At 49.2% G+C, this 26,595-nt stretch overlaps 1 protein-coding gene across 2 annotated transcripts; it reads left to right on the top strand.

The window, feature by feature from the left end:
• The first annotated feature begins 1,597 nt into the window (after positions 1–1,597).
• On the top strand, positions 1,598–26,595 carry Traf2 (TNF receptor associated factor 2). 2 transcript variants are annotated; one of them, XM_052181841.1, is made up of 11 exons: positions 1,598–1,693; positions 8,062–8,279; positions 9,473–9,551; positions 9,841–9,939; positions 15,121–15,282; positions 16,927–17,001; positions 19,310–19,384; positions 21,394–21,675; positions 22,025–22,202; positions 25,035–25,183; positions 25,864–26,595. In XM_052181841.1, the coding sequence occupies exons 2-11, from the start codon at positions 8,092–8,094 to the stop codon at positions 26,080–26,082; spliced, it is 1,506 nt and encodes a 501-aa protein (XP_052037801.1). In that variant the 5' UTR covers positions 1,598–1,693; positions 8,062–8,091; the 3' UTR covers positions 26,083–26,595. The 2 variants fall into 2 exon arrangements, with proteins under 2 accessions (XP_052037801.1, XP_052037802.1); XM_052181842.1 differs by lacking the exons at positions 1,598–1,693; positions 9,473–9,551 and adding an exon at positions 4,521–6,998.

The following is a 26,595-nucleotide window of genomic DNA, read 5'->3' as shown; positions in this document are numbered from 1 at the left end:
AACTTTACCAGTGAAAAGCAGAAAAGACCTACTCAATGTGTCCACATTAGAAAGGAAAACAGATTCAATGATACAGCCTTCACCATATCTATTTCTGGGTCCTGGATGAAGCAATTAACTTCATTTAGAGGCCAGAGGTATGCACTGAGTAGGCTGGGTCAAGGTGTGGTCCTGCCCACCCCTGACCCATCATTGTCTCAGCTCAGTTAGCCTGCAAGGTGGCCTCAAGTTGCACATCTCTTCCCAGAAATCAAGTTTCTCCCTTGGTTAGCCTCAGGCTTCAGCCTTCTTTCTCCTTCTGAGACTCCTGCAGAATAATTCAATTTCCTGATTGTTTCAAGAGTCTGGTTGCCAAAGAGAAGAACATAAATATCTCTTAAAGTCAGTTACAGAATGAATGCAGACAAGACACAGGGTAGAGTGCAGGTGTCAATCCTTCCCCACTGTGATACGACAGCTACAAATGCTGGGATGCTATCCTGGGATGCATGCTGTGGGTTGCACACCCCTGATGTAGAAGATGGTGAGATCTAAATGCTTTGTGTGTATATACATATATGTGTGTGGTGCTGCGTATACGTGGTATGTGTGTGTGATGTCTAGAAATATGTGTATATCTCTAGACTATATATATATATATATATACATATACATACATACATATACATACATACATACATATACATACATACATATGCTGCTTTTCTTGCAGGGAGAGATCACTCAGGAGTTGAGAGCTCTCGAAGAGGTCTGACGTTTGGTTCCCAGCTCACAAGAGCCTGCAACTTTTGCTTTAGAGCAATGGCTACACTGGATACAAAGGGATACAATGGCCTCTTTGTATGGAATCTCTGGACACTTCACTCATGTGCACAGACATTCTCATAAATAAAATATTTTTAAAAAATACTTTTTTTTAAGGACTACAGAGGTGAGCATGTCAGAGGTATGCAGATCTGCATGCTGAAGTAGATCAAGTCCCCAAACATAAGCTTTTCTGGGGGACATTTCCCTGTCCGTGTGGTTGAAGGTGCTTTAAATGAACCTTTCAAACTTTAAAAAAACCCTTTGTATTGGTTCTTTGCGCATTTCACGTTATGCATCCCGATCCCACTCATCTCCCCCTCCCCTTGTACCTGCTTTCCATCCTTGCAACCTCTCCCACAACGGAGGTAAAAAAATCTCGTCGCAGAAGCTGTAGTATATACATACATGTGTCCACACTTCTTTGCTTGCAAACATTTATTTCAATGTTAACTCTTCAAACTTTTAAAATTACATTTATTCGACTATTTGTGTGTGTGATTAAATAATGCATAAACCCCTACTCTCCTTCCACGATGTGGACCCAGGGATCAAACTCGAGTTACATTTGGTGGCAAGTGACTTTATTCACTGACCCATGAGCCGCGACTGTCCCAGGAAGATCTAAGCCAACCAAGAGTGGCTCAACATAAGCTGGGACCCGCGCCGCGCTGACCAATCACCGCTCTCTGCGGTTCCCTGCTCGCTCCTGGTAGGTTCCTGCTTCCGTCTGTCAGTAGGCAGCGCCTTATTTGACAAATCGACGCCGGCTGCTGCTCCCTGTGAGCTCCTGGTAGGCTGGAGCGTCTGTCCGTCAGACGGGGCGGGCCACGGCAGCAGGGGGTGTTTCCCGGCGAGCGCTGAGTTCCGGGCGCGCGAAGACCGTTGGGTGAGGGGGTCGACTCTCGGCGGCGGCTGGGCCGGGGTCAGGCGCGGGGTGGGAGTGGCGGTTGGGGGTCAGATGCGGGGCCGCCACTGTCTGGGTGAGGTGGGTGTAGACTTTTCGGAGCAGCGGAGCCGGAAACTGAAAGTCGCGGGAGGGGGGCCGGAAAAGTTCGCGCGTCCGCAGTGGTGCGTGGCAGCGCGCCTACCTTGGTGGCTCGGGGTCACCGCACTACCGCCCGTGGCCCGGATCTCGGTCCGGGATCGCGGCTGTGGGACCCACGAGCCCCACTTGTGCCTGGCTGGTCCTGAGCGAACTCCTGGTCTCCCAGGCCACTTTTTCAGCTCACCTCCCACCCACTTGGGCTTTTTGGGTTGTGCAGTCAAATTTGGTCTGCCAGATTTGCGTCGTCTTTTCTGATTCTGACACCCGGCTACAGAAACCACGGACACCACCTCCCCCACAACGCCTCTTCCCTGTTGGTGGCTCACCTTTCCTGCCCTTTCAGATCTCACCTTTCCACTCTCAGAACCTCTGCTTCTCTGGAACAGGAACTGTTTCCTCTACCTTGCGTTTGCAAAGCAGTCAGTCAGGCCTCAAATTCACACAGATCTGTCTGCCTCTGCCCACCGAGTGCTGGGATTAAAGGCGTGCGCCACCACGTTGGACCTAGTGTCTATTCCTCATGATGGACATGTAGCCCCAAGTCTGTGGTAAAGACGTGGGGTTGATTAGAACTCACAGGCATACTCCCAGCGGGCCCCAAAATTGGAGAAGCAAACTTTCAGTTCCTTGGACACAGTGCAAGGTCATTATTATCTTGCCTGCAACTCACTAGCTTGGAAGTCATCTGCCACCAGTCCCCCAGAGAGGTCACAGGTGGCCTGGCCACCATGCCCCCTCTCCTCGCCTGCCTGTGTCACTGACTGAGAAAGGTATTTAGTGACCCAAAGTGACTGTTATCAGGTGGAGGCTCCAAGCAATCCCAAATTGATGTTTAAGGATTAAAAATTAACTTTATTGCCCGGGTGATGGTGGCGCACGCCTTTAATCCCAGCACTTGGGAGGCAGAGGCAGGCGGATTTTTGAGTTCGAGGCCAGCCTGGTCTACAGAGTGAGTTCCAGGACAGCCAGGGCTACACAGAGAAACCCTGTCTCGGAAAAAAAAAAAGTTTATTGCTGCATACTTAAAAAAGGATTTAGAAGTACTTGAGTACTTGAGTTTTAAAAGCTGAAGGGTCGTTTTTATCAAAGCCTTGTGTACAACTGGAAGGCAGAGTGCTATCAGCAGTTATATCTCTGGTGTGAACTGTTGGCTTCTTGCCTGCCCAACAGATCTGGGAGGTGTTTATCTATTGGCTGTTTCTTTTCCTGGAACACCCCTAGTCTGTACCTGAACTATTCTCTGACAATACAGGCTGCCTGGAAGCCTGTTTCTCTTCTGTTTGCTAGTCACCATGGGACAGGTGACTCAGGATCCTCAGGAGGATCTCCACACCTGAGCGAGGGCCATGTGCATTCACAGCCTAGTGTCACTGGCTCCTGGGCTGCAGCACATCGAGCACTTTCAGTCAGAGCTTTCTGGGACTCTCTGCTGTGTTTCCTCCTGCACCCATGAAGCAGCAGCAGGCTAGACTGCACAGTGGACACGGCAGCACTTGTGGAAGCAAAGGAAGAAGGAAAAAACCCTTCTTCCAAGAAAGAGTGCTTCCTGCCTGTCCTCTCACTACTGTTTTCTGAGAGTTGGTTTGGGGTTTCCTTCTTGACAGTGGGACGTCAGGCCCCTACTTCCCATGTGGCTGCTACATGAATTGTCAGTGTAGCTTGGCAAGTGGGCCCCATGGGGTGGGAGCTGTTATAGGTGTGGACAAGATGACCTGGAGAAGAAGAAAAATCTAGAAAAAGTTGTCCATAGAGCCTCCAGATTATGCCAGAGATGGGGTGCGCTACTTCAAGACTTATGTTGGACATCTGTCTCCCTGTGTACTGGCCCTGCCCCCTTACACAGAGGGTGGGGGGCCACTTGGATGACACATTGCGGATCCATCCCATAACTGTAGTGTGCTGGCCCTGTTTGTATCCATGGAGGAGGAGACCCCCTGGCTGCTGCTTCTAGGACCTGGGACTCAGATGGGCGGTGGAGTTGGTATTTGGGGCAAGTTGTAATTTTGGTGGATGGTTCAGAACTGGAAACTTGAGCAAAAGGAAATCAAGGATTTGGAACCTGGACATGTCTTGGGGCTGGGGTGCTCGGTTTAGAGTGCAGAGCATGGGTTGAGGGAGGAGGTGAGTTTGACAGGCCGGATAGTTGGGTTGCGCAAAGGGATTCTGTTCTTTGTGCCATTTTGTGCCAGTGCCAGCTGGGCCATGTAACCGATGTGGCTGCGGCCATTAGTAAAGGGCCCAGGAGGGAGCTGTAGGAGCTGACATCGCTCATTCCTGTCCAGCTCTGCACTCCTTGCCTTCTGACGGCCAGTTCCTGGGCTTATGTTGGGCATGGTACAGACCTGCAAGAACTGATGGGAGCCAGGGATAGGGAAGACAGGTAGAGTTGGGCAGCTTTAGCTTTTGTGACCAGAGCTGGGAAGCCAATCAGGTTCTGAGCTGAGTAGGCCCAGGCTTCATGCTGTGGAAAGGTCCCTCTGACTCCCAGGAGACCATAAAGGCAGCAGAGAAGCCATGCAGTCAGGAGGCTGGAGCAATCCACTTGTTATGTTTGAGTGTTGAGGTTCTAACAGAACCCTGGTGCTCTGGGTTCTCCAGAACACAGGGTCGGGGGTGTGGGGATGTGAAGGGAGGGAGAGGAGAGGAGAGGAGAGAGTTAAATTTTAATCTGTTATTGCCAGGCATGTGAGATTGAAGCAGAAGAGATTACTAAGGGTAAGGGGCATATCTGGGAGGATAGACGTGGAGTTTATGTCCCGTGTTTGTCTGTCTGCATGATGTCTGTGCACCACGTGAGTGCAGTGTCTGCAGAGGCTCCATGAGGGCATTGGATCCCTGAGCCGCAGTTACACAGGTGGGTTGTTACCTACCGTTAGGAGTGCTGGGAGCCAAAGTCTGGTCCTCGGGGGCAGAGAGAGCGGGCCCTAGCTGCTGAGGCATCTCTTCAGCCCCACATTTCCTGTTCATTAAATTAATTTGCTCTTTGACAGTTGTGTATATAAATGCCTTCAGTTACTGGTGCCACCACCACCACAGGTCAGTATTCCTTATAAAACCTGTCTTGCTGGAGTTCTTTGGTGCCAGCTGCGGGTTTTGACATGGCGTTTCACTGAGTTGCTTGGGCTACTCGTGAATTTCCTCTCACAAAGCAGATATAAATGTAATGCCAGGAGATGCCTCCATCCACCACATAAAAAAGGACAGTCAGGCCTGCCCTTCTGCCCAGGGCTACTCACCCTGTTGGGTGCTTAGAGCCACCTCTCTGAGCTGGGATGCAGGGGCATTGATCACATACACAGGATTATGATAGACTGGGGATGTGCCACTGTGTCCTGCAGGTGAGAGACACCCAGTGCAGCTTTGTCTTGGTGCCGCCATAACTGCAGCTCCCCTTCGGGAGCCTCGGCCTTCGACCTTTGTAGAGGTTGTCTCTGTGAATGTGCGTGGGTCATGCTGCTGGGTAGTGGTTCCCAGGGGTGAACAGGAGAGGGCATGCTGTTTGTGGTGCAGGAGCTGTGTGTGCTTGTCAGATCGCGAGGGTTTGGAATTAAAAATACTTTCCGCTCGTACTCTCCAGTAAGTTAGCCCATTTTAGGGTAGCAGGTGAAGTTTCTTCTCCGAGACAGAGCAGTTCTCTATGAGCTCTGCAGGCCGCAGGGCTCCATCCAGGTAGGTCTCTTGCTTCTGGACTCAACACCCTCAGCCAAAGGTTGGGTCACAGAACCAGCACAAAAGGCAGAAACAAGAGGCTAGTTCCGAGCATCTGAGAAACATTTGCTGAATGAAAAGAAGGTGACAGCTGTTCCCGGTGCTTTGTGACTGGTGCGGGATGGCTTTCATATGTGTCGTCAAAGTGCGTTGGGGGGAGCAGGGAGCTGCTGGCGAGTAACAGCTGTTTATAGTGAACGCTGCTTTGAAAGGCCGGGCTGGGGTTTATTCAGTCCTGCCCTGTTGGCGAGTGGGTCTCTCTGTGATCTCTTGGGTCTCCGAGCACCTGATTACCAAAGGAAGTAAGAAGGGGAGCCTAGGGCTGGAGTGTTTGGGAGCAAAAGGAAGCAGTGGGGTCAAAGGTCAGGGATCAGGGCATAGTCAGGGTAGGAGTTGTATAGTTGGTGTTTTCTGAGTGTGGCTCAACGCTGTGGGCAATGGTGTTTAGGTGTGCCGAACAGAGGGCAGGGTGTCTGCCAGAGGAGGCAGGATTGGCCAGGGGTTGGACACAGAGAGGACCCAGAACCTATGGGCTTGATGAGTCCCTAGGGCAGGGAGGAGGGAGATTCAGCCTTGGCTGACTAGCCAGTCACTCATTTTTGCAGGCCAGTAGACCTAGAGCCAAGTGGCTCACTGTGGCAGCAGACCCAAGTCTGATTTTCCACAGCATAGCTTTCTACCAGTGGTTTGCTGGACAGGGTCTTGTTCAGGTCAGGGTGTGAATGCCCCAAGGCTTTGAGGGACATCACGACAGCAGGGCAGACAGGTCAGTGGGGCCAACAAGGTTTGAAGGAGGCAGCCAGGCCCTGTCCAGCAGTTGTGCAGGCATGAGGCAGCCAGTGCTGCTGCTGTCCTGGAGCCAGGGAGTTGCCTCTGGAACTTAAGCGTGGGATGATTCTGGTAGGTGATTTGTTAACTGAATGAAATGTGACTGGAGTTTTGCTGGGAGGAGAACTCTGGGGATGCTGCTGCTCCCTGCTGCTTATGACCTCCCTGCCTTCAGCACACCTCAGATACTCAATGCTTTACAGTCTATATCTCAGGGCACATAACCCACTTCTTCCTTAAGCGCAGCTGAGACTGAACCCCTGCTTCACAGTTAAGACCCTGGAAGGTCATGTCCATCCTCCTAACCCATATCCCCAGATGCCTCCTTGTCTCATAGGGACTGGCCTGCTCTTTTGTGAGAATCAGATCTATGCCCACATCCCTTAAAGGCTCTGAGGAACCCTGATTGGCAGAAAGGATGGTTAGCAGCTGCCCCCAGCCTTTAGGCTGTCTTGGAGATGGAAATACAGTAAGGAGGTTGTCACTGGGAAATGATGTGAGAGGCCATTGGAAGACCTGGAGGCACCATGCTGCTACCTTAGGTAGGCCAGGCCTCTGCACACCTGCCTCAGCCTAAGAAGACTTCTTTCTGGGCTCCCTGAGAAAATGGGTAAGAGGAAAGCTCACTTGCTGTGTAATCACTCTGGGAGCTGAGAGGGAGCCCAGTAGAGGCTGCTGTGCTACAGGATAAGGGAGGAGCTTGGCACTGAAGAGCCAAAGTTAATAGTTAAGGAAGAAGCGATGGACCAGGCTGAGGCGGCTCTTCTGGCATTCTGGGTGATGTTTAGAGGATGCAGGAGGAGTGGGCTCTAGTTGGCTTTGAGCGAAGCATCTTGGAAAGATGACAGGTGCCAGATCTAGTCTGACAGGAAGAGGCAGGCCCACTATAGTGTGTGGAGAACTGATACCAAAGAGACAGCACAGTGATAGTGTCATACTGGTTGTGTCTCGTGCCCGGGTAGGCCATCTCCAGGGTGCTGTCTAGGGACCTGCCCTGCTAGCCTACTGTATCCTTCAGAAGCCATCCACCATCTTAAACCATGATTACTGTAGAGACTGAGTGTAGGATGGAAGACACTGGCTGTTAGTGTCAGCAGGAACGACTTGCTCCAGCCAGGATTGATACCAGCAGGTCGGAAGCTCAGGAATTAGTTCTTGTGGGTGCCACCAGCTCTGTCATCTTTATTGACATCTCTTCCTACATTTGTAGCAGGAGATTTGATTGCCTTATCTCCTAAGCTTCCCAGAACTCTATACTTGATCTTAGTCAAAAGGCCAAGAAGCCATTTCCCAGAACTCTAAAATTCTGTCTTTAGAATCCTCTTTCAAGGTCAGTGTAGTGTAATGACCCCGGCACCTCATCAGGTTGTCTCCTGGTAGATACCTCTCCTCTCTTTCTCCCTCTAGAGTAGTGGTTTTCAACCTGTGGGTCAAGACCCTTTGGGGGGTGAGACAATACATTCACAGGAGTTGCCCAAGACCATCAGAAAATAGATATTTACATTACATAATAGCAGCAAAGCTACAGTTTTGAAGTGGAACAGTGAAAATAATTGTGTAGTTGGGAGTCACCACAGCATATGAAAGGGCGCATGCACTGTTAGGAAGGTTGACAACACTGCTCTAGAGGATTGTTCTGAATTGAGGTGTGATATGGTCTGTGTTTTTTTTAGGGCTTTGTGGTGTGTGGGGTTATAACTCACATGGCTACAGCCAGTGTGACTTCCCCCGGCTCCCTAGAACTGCTGCAGCCTGGCTTCTCCAAGACCCTCCTAGGGACCAGGTTGGAAGCCAAGTACCTGTGTTCAGCCTGCAGAAACATCCTGCGGAGGCCTTTCCAGGCCCAGTGTGGGCACCGCTACTGCTCCTTCTGCCTGACCAGCATCCTCAGGTGTGCATGCCTTTCTGTCCGGGTGGGTGGGGCAGTGGGTGGATCTGAAGTCAGATTGCACACTGTCCGGCAGAGTGGTTGCCAGTACAAATTCTTCATGGATTCTGGAGGCTTAGCCCAAATTAAGAATGTAGCCGGGTGGTGGTGGCACACGCCTGTATTCCCAGCACTCTGGGAGGCTGATTTCTGAGTTTGAGGCCAGCCTGGTCTACCGAGTGAGTTCCAGGACAGCCAGGGCTATACAGAGAAACCCTGTCTCCAAAACAAAACAAAAAAACAAAAACACCAAATCCAAAAAACTAAAAAAAAAAAAGATGTAAACTTTATTAGACTGGAGAGATGGCTCAGCAGTTAAGAACATCGACTGTTCTCAGAGGTCCTGAGTTCAATTCCCAGCAACCACATGGTGGCTCACAACCATCTGTAAAGTGATCAGATGCACTCTTCTGGTGTGTCTGAATACAGCTACAATGTACTTATATACATAAAGAATTCTTTAAAAAATTATTATTTAAAAAACATTGTTTCTGGGTGAGGTGGAGCATCCTTTAATTTCAACGCTCAGGAGGCAGAGCAGGAAACCTCTGTGAGTTGAAGGCCATCCTGGTCTAAAACGAGTTCTAGGTCTGCCTAAAAAAAAAGAAATGGAGAACTGATCTGATCATAGCAAGGTATAGTAGTATATTTCTCTCTCTCTCTCTCTCTCTCTCTCTCTCTCTCTCTCTCTCTCTCTCTCTCTCTCTTCCCCCCCCTTCTCCCTCTCCATCTCCTTCTTAAAGTTTTGTTCCCAACTCTTGGGAGGGAGAGACAGGAAGATCAGAAGTTCAGGGCATCCTTGGTTTTGTAGCAAGTTCAAAATCAACCTCAGGTCTATGTCTCAAAAAATAACAACAGACATCAGAGAGTTGGCCCAGTGTGTGAAGGCCCTTGGTGCAAGTTTGACAGGCTGAGTGTGAGCCCTGAGACCCACACAGTGAAAGGGAGAGCGGACCTGTCCTCTGACCTCCACCAGCACACATTGGTACACGTTTATACATACAGGAACTATTAAAAATGTAATTCAAAGATTAAAACAAACAGGCAGGGTAGATAAAGTGCTTCCTATGAAATCAAGACTTGGAGGCAGACAGTGCTCAGGGATTCTCCGGAGCAGGCATTTCAGTGGGACTTTGTGTTTCCTCTGTCCCCACTAGCTCTGGGCCCCAGAACTGTGCTGCCTGTGTCCATGAAGGCCTGTATGAAGAAGGCGTTTCTATTTTAGAGAGTAGTTCCGTAAGTACACTGTATTGAAATAAACGTCAAAATGAACAGAAAAGTTTAGCAAGCCGTTTTGTTCCGTAACACCGGTGACAGACTGAGGACTTGGGAGCTGTAACTGATCTCTTTGTGGTCCTTTAGGGTTGCAGGGGTTGAGAGGCATGGGTGGGGTCTTTGGTTACCTTCTGCCTCTCGTGCTGGCTAAGGACGGTGGCACAGCTTGTTTTGGGGAGGGTCTCTGATCTAGATGTTGCTTCATAGACAGTTCTGGGATAAGGTGTAACCAAGGACGTTCCTGTTCCAGGCCTTTCCGGATAACGCTGCCCGCAGAGAGGTGGAGAGCCTACCAGCTGTCTGTCCCAATGATGGATGCACCTGGAAGGGGACCTTGAAAGAATATGAGGTAGATGGACATTTCTGTTCTGGCCTGGTGACCGAGTCTCCAGCAATGGGCTTTAAAGAATAATTGATTTCCTTTTATTTATATGCATTTGTGTTTTGCTTGCCTGTATGTCTGTGCAAGAGGGTTGGACCCTGGAACTGGAGTTATGGACAGTTGTGAACTGCTTATTGGGAACTGAACTGGGTCCTCTGGAAGAGCAGCCAGTGTTCTTAACTTTTTTTTTAAGATTTATTTATTTATTTTATATGAGTACACTGTAGCTGTCATCACACACACCAGATCCTATTACAGATGGTTGTGAGCCACCATGTGGTTGCTGGGAGTTGAACTCAGGACCTCTGGAAGAGCAGTTGGTGCTCTTAACCACTGAGCCATCTCTCCAGCCCCCATGCTCTTAACTTTTGAGTGATCTCTCCAACTCTACAACAGTTCTCATAGAAGCCATGTTCTAGTCTTGCTAGAACTGGCCTGGCTAATGTATGTGAAAAAAGTTCCTCCTTAGAGCTAGACATGGTGGCACACGCCTTTAATCCCAGCACTCAGAGGCAGAGGCAGGTGGATCTCTGAGTTTGAGGCTAGCCTGGTCTACAGTATAGAGTAAGTTTCATGACAGCCAGGGCTTCATAAAGAAATCCTGTCTCAAAAAAAAAAAAAAAAAAAGAAAGAAAAAGAAAAAGAAAAAAGAAAAAAAAGAAAAGAAGGAGCTTTTCCTTTATCTGAGTTCTGAGTATCCCTGTGACCCCAGCACTTGGGAAGGTGAGGCCAGAGACTGCTGAGTTGAGGGTTAGCCGGGCCTACCTAGAGAACTTTGTTTTGTTTTTGTTTTGTTTTGTTTCTTTCTTTGTTTAAAGAGTACCCTATCTGAAGCCCAAATAGTGCAGGTAGGCCTGTGCCATAAGCCCGTCCCTTCCTTCCATGTCTTAGTTTCCTACTCTCCCCCAGAGGCACAGTAGAATAGAGGTATAAGTACTGGAGCACTTTCTATAAGAAGCTAGTGTCGTGTTGGCCTTGGTAACACCATGTGTTGCTTCGACTGTAGATTTTTAATTTTTTGCTGGAAACTGCAGCTTTTAAGCTCAGTGGGATTCTGTGGTGTATATCATATTCACCAGGGTTTTCTTTATTATTATTTGTTTTCTATTTCTTTTGAGTCAGTCTTTCTATAGCCCTGGTTGTCCTGGAATTCACAGAGATCCGCTTGCCTCTGCCTCCTGAGTTCTGGGATTAAAGGCGTGTAGTACCCTGCCTCTCTCAAGTTTTCTTGCTGTGAATTGTGTTGACTCTGGAAGTTATTTAAGTAATGGGTATATTTGTTTTGGTCACAGCAAGACATCTAAAAGGCCAGTACAAGAGGTGGTATATGAACTGTGCCAGTGTAGTGGGGACATCAGTATGAGCCTTGTGTCACCTTTAGGCATCTTCAGTTAAACCTGCATTACAGAGGCTCGGTAGTGAGGCGACACCACACCAGTCCACCATGTTTCTCATCCTCTTGTTGCTCTAGTCAACAGCCTTCAAAGAACTTTTTGATTCCGTTGGGCATGGTGATGTACACCTATAATCCCTCTTCTTGGAAGGCTGAGACAAGGGACCACGAGTTCAGCAGTGGCCAGGCTGCTACTGAGTCTTGTCTTCCCTAAGCCTGCTCCCGTGTCCACTATTGTCCCGTGACCTGTTGACTGGTCACACTTTGTGATCTCGGGCCTCGGGTTTCATTCTGTAGCTGAGTATTTTGGGCTTCACTTGGGTGAACAAGAAACTAGTCGTTTTTGTCTAGCTTGGTGTCAGGCCCTGATTGAGAGTCTTAGTCCACACTATACTCTTGAAGAGAGATGCTTAGTGCTGTCTGTGAGAGACATGGCTCCTAGGGAAGTGACATGCTCAGATGCAGAAACGTGGGGGTAGGGCATGAGGGCTTTTATAACCTGTTTGTTCTTTTTTTTTTTTTTTTTGGTTTTTTTTTTTTTTTTTTTTTTTGGTTTTTTTCGAGACAGGGTTTCTCTGTGTAGCCCTGGCTGACCTGGAACTCACTCTGTAGACCAGGCTGGCCTCGAACTCAGAGATCCGCCTGCCTCTGCCTCCCAGAGTGCTGGGATTACAGGTGTGCGCCACCACCGCCCAACTAACCTGTTTGTTCTTGAAGGTGTTTTGAGAGATCCTGGGGGCAAGTGGAATAATTCTTCTCAGGCCTGTGTTAGGCTCTAGATATCTCTGAGATCCTGTGCCTCCAGGCCTGTGGTACTGGAGGTCAGGGACTGTGTGGGCCTCTGACTGATGGCCGGGACTGCAGCCGGGCCGTGGGCTTGGTGCCATGTGGCTTTGTAGGCATGCAGGGTGGAAAGTCCCTGGCTGGCCTTCGAGAGCTCTGGAAAGTCCCTAAGATGAGTTGGGGTTGGTCACGTGGGAGGGCAGGCAGAGCCCAGCCTTAGCTGATTTTATTGATAAAAACTTGTCACTGGTGGCAAATGTCACAAGCCAGGGTAGAAATTACACACTCTCTTTGTGCAGTCATTACCACAGATAATCCTCTCTCCTGCCTGTCACACATCTCTTTATTTCTTAGCTTTCACTGGAAACTAAGGTTGTAACTAAGACATTTTTTTATGGTTTGAATTATTTAAAATGTTTAGAAAGGTAGAAAAAAATCCTGCTTAGCCTTTGGCTCTGTTTTCCTTTATGATGATGTCTTTCATTCTGAAGATGGATTGAAAGCCTTGTTAAAGTCTGTTGTCCTGAAGGCAAGGCCTGGGGCTGCACTAAGGAAAGCAAAGGCTGGAAGGTCTGAGTCCCAGGCCAGCCAGGCTACAAATGCTGGGGAACAGCTGACACGGGGAGGCAGGTGTGCTAGTTGGCATGGCCTTATCGTGGGTTTGCTTTTCAGACGTACTTATTCCATTTTATGGGTATGTGTGTATGTACATCATGCATTCCTGGTATCCAGAGAGGAACCAGAAGAGCCCTGGCTCCCTTGGAAATGGAGTCAGGTTAGCTGTGAGCCACAGCTGGTAGTGAACCTGAGTCTGCTGCAAAAGCAATGAGTGCTTCTAACCACCGAACTCTCCCTCCAGCCCTCATTGTGTTTGTAAGAAATTCAGTGGGTCTGTGGTTAAGAGAACTGACTTCATGCAGAGAATCTGAGTTCAATTCCCAGCAGCCATGTGGCAGTCAGAACTGTCTGCAGCTCCAGTTCCAAAAGATTTAATGCCTCCATGGCCTCCTTGAGCAGTATGCACACATAGTAAACAGTCAGATGTGGCAAAACACCTACATATAAAATAAAATAAAAATCAATAAATCTTAGCCAGATATCTTGTAATCCCAGAATTTAGGAGGCTGTCCTGGAACTCACTCTGTAGACCAGGCTGGCCTCGAATTCAGAAATCCGCCTGCCTCTGCCTCCCAAGTGCTAGGATTACAGGCGTGCGCCACCACCGCCTGGCATTAAGAAGCTATCTTAATAAAGTGGATGGCTCCTGAGAAATGACACCAAGGTTAAGTAACGTCCAGTCTCCAAATGCACTCCAAGAGCAGTGGGTGCTCTTAACTACTGAGCCATCTCTCCAGCCCCAACTTAACTGTTTTTGTACATTAGTGTTACCTTCTGTAAACTGTTAGCACATAATAGCTTGAGGCCCCTGTTTGTGCTTGTTTAATAACTAGTTGTTACACGCTCAGAGGTTATATGACCATGGCATACAGAGCCCCATGGGCTGGAACGCTAGTGTGGTTGTATGTCCTTCTGTATCCTAGCTTGAGGTTAGCTAGCACTTAGACTGAGTGGGCTGCTTCTGCTTTCCCCCGTCTACAATCCCACCTTCCTAGGAGTGATCGAGGGTCCCTCACCCTCTTGTCTTCGCAGAACAACCTTCCTCCAGAGTTGTTTGCTAACTCTGAGCAGCAAATTTATGGCCCTGCTGTTGAGTCTTTTCTGGCCCATTCCAGACTGTGTCTCAGCCTCAGGAACTTGCCTCTTGCCTATTAACCTTCTCCTAGAAGTTTTCCTCCTCTGTAGCTCACTCTGTGTTTTCTGCTTCTGAGTCTCTCTGTGAACTCAGTGAGATGAGCCAGGTAAAGGGGCACTAGTCCTGCGCGCGCGCGTACACACACACACACACACACACACACACATACACACGCCGCACATACACATAGCAAGAGCTAGACAGTTAGTGTGAAGGTTTTCTGGGGCTGAGGAGTCTCTTCATGGAGATGGAGTTAGCGTTTAGGAGGATGAGAGTTCTGTGGATGAACAATGGAGGCTGTACAGCACCAAATGTGCTTCCCACCCCGCCCTGTGTGTGTGATGGAGGGCATCCAGGCATGGGTGGGAGACATCTTTAGTTCTAGCCCTCAGAAGGCAGAGGCAGGCAGATCTCTAAGTTCAAGGCCAGCCTGGTCTATAAAGAGAGTTCTAGAACAGCCAGGGCTACATAGAGAAACCCTGTCACCCCACTCCCAACCTCCAATAGGGAGGAAAACAAAAAGATAGTTTAGCCAACAAATTAATTGCTAATGCCATGTTTCTCTGATGACCTGTGTCTTAGTGGTCTATTGCTGTGAAGAAACACCATGACCCAGGAAACTCTTATAAAGAAAAACATTTCATTGGGGGCTTGCTCTTAGTTGGGAGCTGTCTGGCTTACAGTTGAGAAGTTTAGTCACTTACTGTCATGGCGGGAAACATGGCAGCATGAAGGCAGACATCAGTATCTTGAGCCACAAGTAGGAGAAAGGGACTCTGTTTTATAGGGTGTAGCTTGATCGTAGGAGACTTTAAAACTTGAATCCAGAGTGACATCCTTCCTCCAATAAGGACACATCTCTTAATAGTGCCGCTCCTTACTGGCCAAGCATTCAAACCCTGGGTTTATGGGGGCCCTGTTCAAACCACCACAGAAACTGATATGGGGGTGGGGTGGGGTGCACTGGGTGTACAGTTGAAGAGTTGGTGTCCTGGGGGCATCTCTCACCTAGAGACCAGTTATAATGGAGCAGTGCAGTCTGGTACAGCTAGGAGTCAGCATCCTTGGTTTCTGAACATGGAGAGAGGATAAATGACCTGTGTACAGTAGCTCTGAGGGGGCAGTCTCCATGCTGGGCGGGCTGGACAGCAAGCCACTCACATGTTCTCTGGGCCTGTGTGTCTGCACGCTGTCTTCATTTGTTCCCTTTTGTTGCCAGAGCTGCCATGAGGGACTGTGCCCATTCCTGCTGACTGAGTGTCCTGCGTGTAAAGGCCGGGTCCGCCTCAGCGAGATGGAACACCACACCAAGCAGGAGTGTCCCCAGAGGAGCCTGAGCTGCCAGCACTGCAGGGCACCCTGTAGCCATGCGGACCTGGAGGTGCGATGGGTGGGACAGCCTAGGAGGCCGTGTCCACAACACGGGCATTCAGCTAGCATTTGCTTAACATCTTTGTATTGGTCTCCGTGGCGCCATGGAGATTAGAAGGTTCTTGGTGGAACTGGGTTTCAGTAAGTGATTAGTGCTGACTCACTTTAAAAAGTTATTTATAAAGTACAAAAAATTCAGGAAAAGAATTTTGAAAGGGGATGTACAAATGGCTAGCATACTATGTACAAAGTAGCTACTTGCTACTCTTTCAGAGGACCTGGCTTCAGTGAGGTCACAGCTCCTACCAGGGGGCTCCACCGCACCAGTTCAGGGGATGCAGTGCCATCTCTCTTCCGTGTGCACAGGCAAGCACATAGTCTACCAGGCAGAACACTCACACAAGATGCATACATAAATCTACAACTATATTCATGTATATTTTGAGACAGCTTCTCACCTGTAGCCTTCCCTGAATGGAACTTGATATGTAGACCAGGCTGGCCTCAAATTTACAGAGATCATTGTGTCACTGCCTCTAAAATGCTGGAATTAGTGGCTTGTGCCACCATACAGGGCTAAAAGAATTTTCAGGTATTTTAGACCTGAGTATGGTGACTTGGTGCCCATAATCACAGTCCTCAGGAGGTTGAGACCAGGCTGGACTGTGTGGTAAGACCCTGTCGTGTCCTCACCTCTTTCCAATGACAAGAAAACTATGTCTTATTTTAGAAAAGTTGAAGGCAGAGAAAGCAGCTCTGTGGCTGAGCCAGCTGTGTGTCTCTCCGGACTGTTCATGAGCAGACCTGACTATCTTGTGAGACAGCTTCCCGTTTCATGTAAGGAGTTCAGGATGCATTATTGGTAGCAGCGTGCCATCACTTGAACAAGGGCCTGAGATGGTCACCTTCCACAGAGAAAAGGCGTACCTTGGCTTTGGAGTGAAATACAGGATGGGACTGTGAGGGCATGCGCCCAGTGGCCTAAGGAACTTTCATTTGACCCCACCTCCTAGATTGCATCACATGCCACCCATAGTCCTGTATTAGGACCAAGCCTTCAGCACATAGATCTGGCAAGCCAGAGCACATCTAAAATGTAACAGTGTTTACTGTGTCCCTTTTCTGGCTTTCCCATATCCCACTCAACATTTGTTGGAGTTGGAGACATCAGTATCTCCTTCTCAGCTGCCTCTTGAATCTGTTTTCCATATCCTGGGTGTTGGCACTGTGTTCTTCTGTGCATGACATTGGATGTTGGGTGCTCTGTAGTGGTTTATCAGGGTCTCTCCTCAAGGAAGTTTGGCTGTGCCTTGGGACCATGTAAGGACAGGGTAGTCTAGTGCTAACGAAGTCCTGCACAGCCATTTTGATCTCTACATGAACCCTTTGTTCTAGTTAGGTGTTGTAAGATGGTGTCCCCATTTCCCTATCTTTTTTGTGTTTACTGGGGGCTACAGAGGTAGGAGTAAGTCTGAATTTGTGAGGGTGCCTGTAGGCTCTTACTCAGAGTAGAGTCAGAGGGACTGTGAGCGCATCAGGCTTCTCCTAGTACTGGCTGCTGGCTCCAGTGCTTCCTGTCCATCCCGTCCCCCCACCCCTCTACTGCCTGTCCTGGTCTTGGCATCCCCAACTAATGTTCCTGTTTCTCTTTAAGGTACACTATGAGGTCTGCCCCAAGTTTCCCTTGACCTGTGATGGCTGTGGCAAGAAGAAGATCTCTCGGGAGAAGGTAGAACATTTCCTTCCCTTGGGGTGGTTTATGGCCAGAGCAGCAAAGTGAGGTTTTTGTGCTGTTGCTAGGATGGGCGTGTTCTTAGGATAGTGGCTTAGCCTCCAATAGTTGTTCATTTGTTTTGAGGCGGGGGTCTTACTAATAGCCCTGAGTGCCTAGAACCGGCTATGTAGACACAGACCATCCCAGTCGGGTATGGAGGTCTCTGGAATGAGGTCCTCGAAGTCCAGGTGGGTGAGGATTTGGCAGTGACAAACAGAAACAAACATAGAGGCAGTTTAAATCTGAGTGTATTTTGTAGCACTCAAGCAGAGGTTTTTATATATTTAAAAAAACAAATATAACTATTAGAAAATGTGTTGCCAGGCAGTGGTGGTACACACCTTTAATCCCAGCCCTTGGGAGGCAGAGGCAGGTGAATTTCTGAATTCGAAGCCAGTCTGGTCTACAGAGTGAGTTCCAGGACAGCCAGGGCTACACAGAGAAACCCTGTCTCGGCACAGTAAAGCACAAACATCATCTAAGCATTACAACTCAGAATACATATCCAGGGAATCACAAACAGAACAGGTAACATCATTATTAACATAAATCATCTAAATATAACAACTCTGAAAGGATGAATTTAGTGGGGCAATCATATAAGGCTAGTGGCTTTTTTTTTTTTGTTGTTTTGTTTTGTTTTGTTTCGGTTTGGTTTGGTTTGGTTTGGTTTTGGTTTTGTTTTTTTCGAGACAGGGTTTCTCTGTAGCCCTGGCTGACCTGGAACTCACTCTGTAGACCAGGCTGGCCTTGAACTCAGAAATCCTCCTGCCTCTGCCTCCCAGAGTGCTGGGATTACAGGCATGCGCCACCACCGCCCTAGTGGCATATTTTTAAGAGCAGGCTAATAAATGTTTATGGTCAACTATTGTTTAACATCTAATGTCTGATTTTTTATAAATCTTTAATGCATAAATTTAAGCTATTTTAATTTTTTTTTATTTAAGGCTTTCTTTATTATATATCAAAACCCACTTCTGAGGACACATCTGAAACCATATGAAATTTTATTGTTGGGAAAGTTTTGTTTTGTTTTGGTTTGGTTTGGTTTGGTTTTTGGTTTTTTGGATTTTTGTTTTTTTCAAGACACGGTTTCTCTGTATAGCCCTGGCTGTCCTGGAACTCACTCTGTAGACCAGGCTGGCCTCGAACTCAGAAACCCACCTGCCTCTTGCCTCCCAGAGTACTGGGATTACAGGGGTGCACCACCACCACCCGGCTGTTGTTTTTTTTTTAAAGATTTATTTATTTATTTTACGTATGTGAGTACACTATCACTGTCTTCAGACACACCAGAAGAGGGCATCAGATCCCATTACAGATGGTTGTGAGCCACCATGCGGTTGCTGGGAATTGAACTCAGGACCTCTGGAAGAGCAGTCAGTGCTCTTAACCGCTGAGCCATCTTTCCAGCCCCCGGGAAAGTTTTTAATCTATCAAAATATTATTATATAATTTTGTAAATGATTTATAAAGTGTTGGTTTTCCTAGAGATAAGGTCATGTTAGTGACCCATCTCAAGGGATGGTTTCTTACCATTATTCTTGTTGAAGATCTTGGCCTAGGCTACCAGGAACATGTAAATAAGAAAAGGAATGAAAGAAAACAAAACCGATAAATTGTCATGAGAACTGTGGCTCAGTATGTTTGTTCCGGCCAAGAGCTCCACAACCAGTTCTAGGAGACTCCTTTTGAAGTCTAATGCCTCAGTCTGTGAAACTTGTCACACAGATTCTACTGGGGTCTGTGTGACGAGGCTGGCCTTAAAGCATGGATTTGCCTTAACAGCATGTTTCACCATGTCTGAAGTTCTCTACCACCCTACCCTCCCAGAATTTCATGTAGCCCAGGCTGGCCTGGAACTTAATATATAGCCAAGGATAACCTGGAACTCCTGTTCTTCCTGCCTCCAACTTCAGAGTGCTAGTATTATAATCATACACCCATAATCCTGGGTTACTATTGGGTAAGTTCCTTTTGTGGGGGTTATAGTGGGTGGGTTTGGAATTGAGGGTTCAAATCTTTCTCCCATTGAGCTGGGCTTCCCTCTTGATGACAGAAGTATACCTCTCACCACAAAGAAATGAGGGTTTGTTTTTGAATTGAGTACAAATGACCATGACCCCAGGGCATAGACTTAGTTACCCCAAATAATGAGTTTCGTGTGTGTGTGTGTGTGTGTGTGTGTGTGTCTGTCTGTCTGTCGGTCTGTCTGTCTGTCTTTGTGGCAACCCTTAGTTATTTCCTCCTTCTTACCCTCCAGTTTCAGGACCACGTTAGAGCATGCAACAAGTGTCGAATTCTCTGCAGATTCCACAGCGTCGGCTGTTCAGAGATGGTAAGCCCCATTGGGCTGCTCTTAGGGACTAGGAACCTGGGTGGGTCTTTCCTTATGCTCCACAGTGTCCAGCTCTGCTTCCTAGGTTCTTCTGCCTCTCTGTTCTCTCTCTGGCTCTCCCAGCGTCTTCCTGCTGCCCTCAGGTGTCCAGGCTTGCCCTCTTGAGATCTAAGAACACCCACGTATATGTGCTCCTGGCACCTGGCACCTCCTACTGTCCACCTCCTCCCGGCTCTCCCATGACAGGAAAACACGCTTTAGTTCAGCCGCCTAAAGTCCCTGTGCCCAGAGTTCTGGCAGATCTTTCTCTCATTTCATATTTCACACAAATGCTGACAAATCCTTGGCTGTTGGCAGATAGCTCCTGTCCCTCCACCTGCTGTCTTGTCACCTTGTCATCTCCTGTCTGGACACAGGCTTTATGTGTTAAGCCTGTCTTGCCCCTTCATCCTCACCCTGTCACAGGTTCTTTGTTTGTTGTCCCTCTTTCTCTATACAGTGGGAGCCCCCCACCCCTTCATGACACGTGAACACGTGCTGGTCCACAGTGGGCCTATAGGATGTGAGCGTTCAGGATAAGAGGAGGAGGCAAGCTGAGGATGTGGTGACTGGCACAGGGCATCTTTGCTCTCGAATTGAGTGGTGGGGATAGTTACAACCTCCTTTCCAAGGCAGCTAAGTTCCCTGCAGAAGTTAGTTTAGAAGCTACCAGGAAACTGAGCTGCTGTCACCCTGATCCTAGGATCTATGCATTTTCAGTTTGTGGGGAGCTCCCTGTTAATGTCTAACATTGTGGAAACCTTGCTGACCCCTGCTGAGGAAGCCACTAAGCCAGCTCACCTCCCCTGGGGGACCAGGTGGGAAGCCAGGTGCACCTGCTCAGCCTTCTGTTGTCTAGGTGGCTGGGCCTCCTGCTGAGAACACAGATGTCTGCCTTTCTGTTTACTTACATTTTAAGTGTCTTTGTAAAATTATTTTCTTTTGTTATGATTTTTGGGTGTTTGTATATGTAAGCCATGGTAGCATGCACATGAAACTAGAAGACAACGTTTAGAGTTGGTTCTGTTCTTCCAACATACAGGTCCGGGGGATTAAACTCAGTTATCAGGCAGTACATTTACATGCTAAGCACGTCCCTAGTTTTGGTTGAGGTTGGGTTTGGTTTTTGTTTAAAACTACTGTTTTAAAGATTTATATATTTATTTATTTATTGTATGTGAGTACACTGTTGCTCTCTTCAGACCTACCAGAAGAGGGCATCAGGTCCCATGTGGTTGCTGGGATATGACCTCTGGAAGAGCAGTCAGTGCTCCTAACCGCTGAGCCCTCCCTCCAGCCCAAGTTTGGTTTTTAATTGAGGATTCTCATTGTGTGGCCCGGCTTGCCGTGCACTCAGAGAGACTCGCCTGCCTCTGCCGTCTAAGGAATGGGATGAAAAGCACCAGCCATTGTACCTGTCTATCTTTCTTAATCAACATACAGTCTAATGGTACTACAGTAATTTTGAAATGTAATATCTTAAAATTTTTGCACAAGTTGGAATATGCTCAAATGGCGGTGGCTCGTCTTTAATCCCAGCACTTGGGAGGCAGGGGGAGGCTAATTTCTTAGTTCAGGGTCAACCTGGTCCACAGAGTGAGTTCAGGACAGTCTAGGCTACACAGAAAAACCCTGTCTCAAAAACCAAAACAAACTAAAAAGCAAGTTTGAAAGTACTGAGTTGTGTCTTAATTACTTTTCTGTTCCCGTGTAAAGATACCATGACCAAGGGAACTTATACAAGACAGCAGGTATTTGGGATTTAACAGTTTCAGAAGGTTAGAATCTGTGACCACCATGGTGGGCAACATGGCATCAGCAGGCGTGGTGCTGGAGCAGTAGCTGAGTGCTCCCTTCCTGAGATACAACCACATGTCCTAACGGACTCAGTACAGTGGCCCATGGTGCCGCACTGTCCAGACTGGGTCTGTGCAGACCCCGTGCCAAGCGCTGCCTCTCCTGCCCCACAGGTGGATTCTGAGAACCTGCAGGATCATGAGCTGCAACGGCTGCGGGAACACCTGGCCCTCCTGCTGAACTCCCTCCTGGAGTGCCAAGCCTCACAGGGAGCCCTGGGCCAGGTGGGGCCAGAGCTGCTACAGCGGTGCCAGAGTTTGGAGCAGAAGATAGCCACCTTTGAGAACATTGTCTGCGTCTTGAACCGTGAAGTAGAGAGGGTAGCAGTGACTGCAGAGGCTTGTAGTCGGCAGCACCGGCTAGACCAGGACAAGATTGAGGCCCTGAGTAACAAGGTTTGTACTTAGCTGGACCAGTAAGTCCTGGATCTTTGTAGCCTGAGCAGTGTCAAACCCATCTGTACTGCATGACTTGGGCTTTGGCCATATGTGGTCTGACTCTCATGTTCTGTGAGGCTCAGTCAGAGCGTCTGGTTTTTGGCCTAGGAGGGTATGGTGTCAGTCATGGCATTCTGCTGGGGCTGTGAGGCTCCCTGCCCGGGTGCATGTGTGTCCAGAGCCTTCCATGTGAACTTGGAACATGTTCCTAACACTTGGGAACAGAAAAGATGCTAGCAGTGGGGGAGGTGGGGACTCAGGGCCCACATCATATAGTGGTCAGAGTTAAGTGGTCTCTGCTCGGCAGGTGCAGCAGCTGGAGCGGAGCATTGGCCTCAAGGACCTGGCCATGGCTGACCTGGAACAGAAGGTCTCAGAGTTGGAGGTATCCACCTATGATGGGGTCTTCATCTGGAAGATCTCTGACTTCGCCAGAAAGCGTCAGGAAGCTGTGGCTGGCCGGACACCTGCTATCTTCTCCCCAGGTGCCATTTGTACTCTTCCCGTCGTCCGCTTCAGAGCCCAACACAATGGCTCCCGAGCTGGGGCAGGGCACATGCTCAGCTGGCACCAGCAGCCTACATCCAACTCCTCCCGGGAGTTAGGCATGAGCAGCTGTTGGGTGCAGGTTAGATGCGCAGAGTGTGCCCTTGTCACCTGCAGGTGAACACGGCGGCTTTGGGGTGGGTAATGGAAAGCAGACCTTTGCAAGCAGGGTCCTAGTTTCAAGCTTGTCTGACTCACACCCAACTGGATTGAGCATTAGTATTTACTGTAAGCAGGAGTCCTGTGAGAATGCCCTCGCTCTCCGTCACCTCTATTCGCCGGGTCTCTTGAGGGGCTCTGGAGCTCCTCTGAAAGGGACTGCTGCGTGCTAGGGGTGGGTGTATCATAGCAGGGCACAACTGCTTCCCTTGTGCTGCCTGCTTTGCACTTCTTACCACACCACTGTGTACTGTGTGCTTTAGAGTACCCCTGAGGTGCCTGCAGACAGTGTGAGGGCCCAGGCCTTGTCTTTCTCCCTGGTTAGTCTCTCCTTCCTGCTCAGTAGTTTACTTCATAACTTAGTCATCATCTGTCAGAAGGTGACCTACACAACATTTATTTCTAGACTTACTTCACAAAACTTTCTCTGCAGTAGAGGTTCTAGGATCAGGGCTGAGCCCTGGGGAGACCCTCTCCTTCCTGAACTTGCCGTGACACTGGCGGTCCCTGCCCGTGCGTGGGAAGCAGGGGCACTCTTGCTCGTCTCTGTAGCATCTCTTCACAGTGGCTTCTGCGAGGGTCAGCAGGGAACAAGTCTGGAGACTAGGAAAACTGATGTCTTAGGTAGGAACTCAAGGCACACTTGGGCAGCCTGGGTGCCAGATACCATTTCCAGAGTTGAGGAGTCCATGTTGGCACCGCCCCTGAGCCCCGCAGGTGATTTAGTAGCTGTTAACTTGTGAGGTGTACAGGCCCAGGTTAACAGAGTTCCACAGTGAGGCTGGTAAGGGCCCAGCATCAGGAGCCCAAGTCCCTTGCAGCAGTCTCCTGGGGCCAGAGCCTGGCAAAAGCTGACCTGTGTAAAAGGTCTGCCTTAATGTTGTTCGTGAGTCGGGCTCATGTAGTAGGCAGTGGTACAAGGGACAGGAAGGCGGGTTTTAACACTGCTGCCTGCTGATGCTTAGCTCTGATGCAGGAATTGGGAGCATGGGCTAGTCCTGGGTACCAGCTGGGCACTGTACTGTTGGGTTCTCCACTGAGAGGACACTTACCACAGCTTTACAGGCTCTGAGTCCCACTCTCCTGACTGAAACATCTCCTCTTAGACCCCACTTAGAAAGTTCCAGCATCTGTAGGCAGCCTCAGATGTTTAACAGACAGGCATGGGGTGGAACACTGCAGACCTACACTAAAGAGTGTTCCCTGGCAGGAGCCTAAGGGTCATCACAGGTTGGTAATGTGATTACTGAGGCTGAGATCCATGGTGGCCGACTTCATGTGCAGATGCTCATGTAAGTTCTGCAGCCCAGATACGGAAAAGCTGTCTGACTTCCCAGAGGCCCTGCCCCAGGGCAAGGAGAGGCTTGAGGTTCTTCTGTTACTTGTGTTCTGAGTGTCACTGCATGCACCTGGACCAAGGGTTTCATTCCCGTGAGGTCCACTACCCATCTACAGTGGCTTATAGTGTGCCCTCAAGGTGCTCAGGGACAGCTGCGCCAGCCCTTAGGTAGCCCTTGACTCAGTCAGCCTCACAACCAACTAGTTATACGATTTGTTTGTACTTAACAGTAGACCAGGTATCATTTGTTATTTTTTGAGACAGGGTTTCACACTATAGCCCAAGTGGACTTAGAGTCATTGTCTAGCCCAGGCTGAACTTGAGCTCCCGCTGGGAAGCTTGTGTTACCATGTCCAATTCTTGTCTTATGCTGTCTTAACCATGTTCTTTCTGGCTGTTTGTTACCTGTAAAACAGCGGTTCTCAGCCTTCTGAATCTCGACTCTTCGTACACTCCCTCATGTTGTGGTGACCCCCAACCACACAATTACTTGGTGGCTACATCATAACTGTAGTTTTACTGCTGTTGTGGATTGTAATGTACATGCTGATATGCACCTTCCTAAGGGGTCAGAGAGGCGCTGCTATAGGGCCTCAGGCATGTTGACTGGGCTGTTCTGAGTTTCTCTTCCTTGGATGCTTCTGCTAAAGCAGGGTTTCTGTGGCCTGTCTCCCTTCATCGCTTGTTGAAGATCCCAGCTACTAGGTTTCTGCCACCATAGTTTTATTCTCCGTTACTTTGAGGTTATTGAAATTATCAGGTAGCTATTAGTTTAAAGGAGGGACGCAGCACGATGCTTGACTGGATTTGTAAGCAAGCTCAGTCTCTGGAACGCACATTAAAGTTGGTAGGAGAGAGCAGGCAGTGAGCAGTGCACAGGGAAGGCGGAGCCAGCCTGGCCTACAGAGTGAGTTCCAGAGCTGCATAGACACCCTGCCTCAGAAAACAAAGCGAAAACCTGGAGGAGAGAAGCAGCTCGCAGAGCTGTCCTTTGGCTTCATTCCACACACACCCTGGCAGGCAGCGTCTGTCCCATAGGGTTACACATGAGTGCGCGCACTAATGACTTTCCTGAAGAAGTAAAATTGGAGGCCATCCTGAGCTGCCTGGCAAGAGTCTCTGGGTGGAGGGGGATTTCTTTTGGGAGGGAACCCTTTTCTTGATACTTTGCAAAAGCTGAGTGATTGTTTATGTTTTCATCTTTCTGAGGGTGGGCTGCAGGGGAGGAGCTACGTCCTGCCCTGTCCTCACTGATGCATCTCCATACCTCCAGCCTTCTACACAAGCAGATATGGCTACAAGATGTGTCTGCGGGTCTACTTGAATGGCGACGGCACTGGGCGGGGAACTCATCTGTCTCTCTTCTTCGTGGTGATGAAAGGCCCCAATGATGCTCTCTTGCAGTGGCCTTTTAATCAGAAGGTATAAAAGGAAGCCCCAGGATTCTAGGGGCTCTGTGGGTGGCATTGGGTACAGCTTCCAAGTGGCCAGGTTGTCCAAGACAGTGTATGTATCCATGCATATTGGGCTGTAGTTCTGCAGTGATTTCTCAGTGCTGATTATGACACCTGATGGCTTCCTGGCCCACACATGTTTGAAAGTCTCCTGAGGAAGTATGCTTCAAGGGCCAGAGCCCTACTGTCAGTTTTCAAAGCCAAGGACTTAATTAAGGACTTGAAGCTCCAGAGAGCAGACTCTACTAAACATGGTCGCTTCCCTTCACCCCTTCACCGCTCAGGGCCCAGCTCCCTCTTCAGAACCCAGTCCAGGAGGCAGAGACCCTGGCTAGTCACTGGTCAGACCCCCTCTTGTGAAGTCCTTTGCTTCCCAGACAAGCTTCAGCATCTCAGCCAAAAAAATCAGTAGACAAACACTACAAAGAAACAGCACATGGGAACACTGTGGCTCTAAGCTTTAGCCCCCGTTCCCTGGCACTGCGAGCCTGCAGGACCAGCATGGACATGTGTTGTTTCTGGATGAGAAGCTGGATAAACTGGCCAGTGTGTGTAGGCACACTGCTGTGGGGAGGCAGAACAGGGTTCATGTGGGGTTTTCAGGTGACTCATGAGTGCACTGTCCCTCCCTCCCTTGACTTCTCTCAGGTAACACTGATGTTGCTGGACCATAACAACCGGGAGCATGTGATCGACGCATTCAGGCCTGACGTGACCTCGTCCTCCTTCCAGAGGCCTGTCAGTGACATGAATATCGCCAGTGGCTGCCCCCTCTTCTGCCCTGTATCCAAGATGGAGGCCAAGAATTCCTATGTGCGGGATGATGCCATCTTCATCAAAGCCATTGTGGACCTGACAGGGCTCTAGCCACCCCTGAGAAGGGCAGCTCAGTGAGGAGCTGCCACATCAGGCAAGGGTGGGCAGGCTTGGTGTGGATGCTGGGGAAGGCCCCAGCCTAAGCCAGTCACCATCACACAGAAGGGCAGGAAAGAGCCTCCAGCTGGTCCTCAACTGGGAAACTGAGTTGGAAGGTCCACTGAGCTCAGGGTCCTGGTGAAGCCAGCTGGGGGTCTATCTGCTCAGCTTTCCAGTAGAGAAGCGCCTGCTGTCTCTTCTGTCTGGGGAAGCGAGAGACCCTTGGGTGGGTTCTCAGGGCCTCTCAAGAGAGAGCCTCAAGAGCTGCACCAGGAGCAAGAGTAATTGATTGGCCTTCCCCCCGGCCTTTGGAAAAGAAGCAGGAGAAGGCATGCGCCTGCAGAGTGTAGCCCAGGAGAGAAGCTCTCTGAGACATAGGCACTCACTGGAGAAGGGCCTGCCCGGGCTGCACAGCCCTGCCAGGTGGCCTGTATGGAGGAGAAGTGATTAAACTGTTCCGATGTC

The sequence above is a fragment of the Apodemus sylvaticus genome, chromosome 5 (genome assembly GCF_947179515.1).
Source record: "Apodemus sylvaticus chromosome 5, mApoSyl1.1, whole genome shotgun sequence".
Classification (NCBI taxonomy): Eukaryota; Metazoa; Chordata; class Mammalia; order Rodentia; family Muridae; genus Apodemus; species Apodemus sylvaticus.
This window is presented reverse-complemented; position numbering and strand designations above follow the sequence as displayed.

Excerpts from the sequence above, each read along its gene's own strand:
- Traf2 (XM_052181841.1), top strand. The coding sequence starts at position 8,092 with ATGGCTACAGCCAGTGTGACTTCCCCCGGCTCCCTAGAACTGCTGCAG. Across the intron at positions 9,940-15,120 it reads GGACCTTGAAAGAATATGAG|AGCTGCCATGAGGGACTGTG; the intron begins GTAGATGGACAT and ends TTTTGTTGCCAG. Across the intron at positions 25,184-25,863 it reads AGTGGCCTTTTAATCAGAAG|GTAACACTGATGTTGCTGGA; the intron begins GTATAAAAGGAA and ends GACTTCTCTCAG.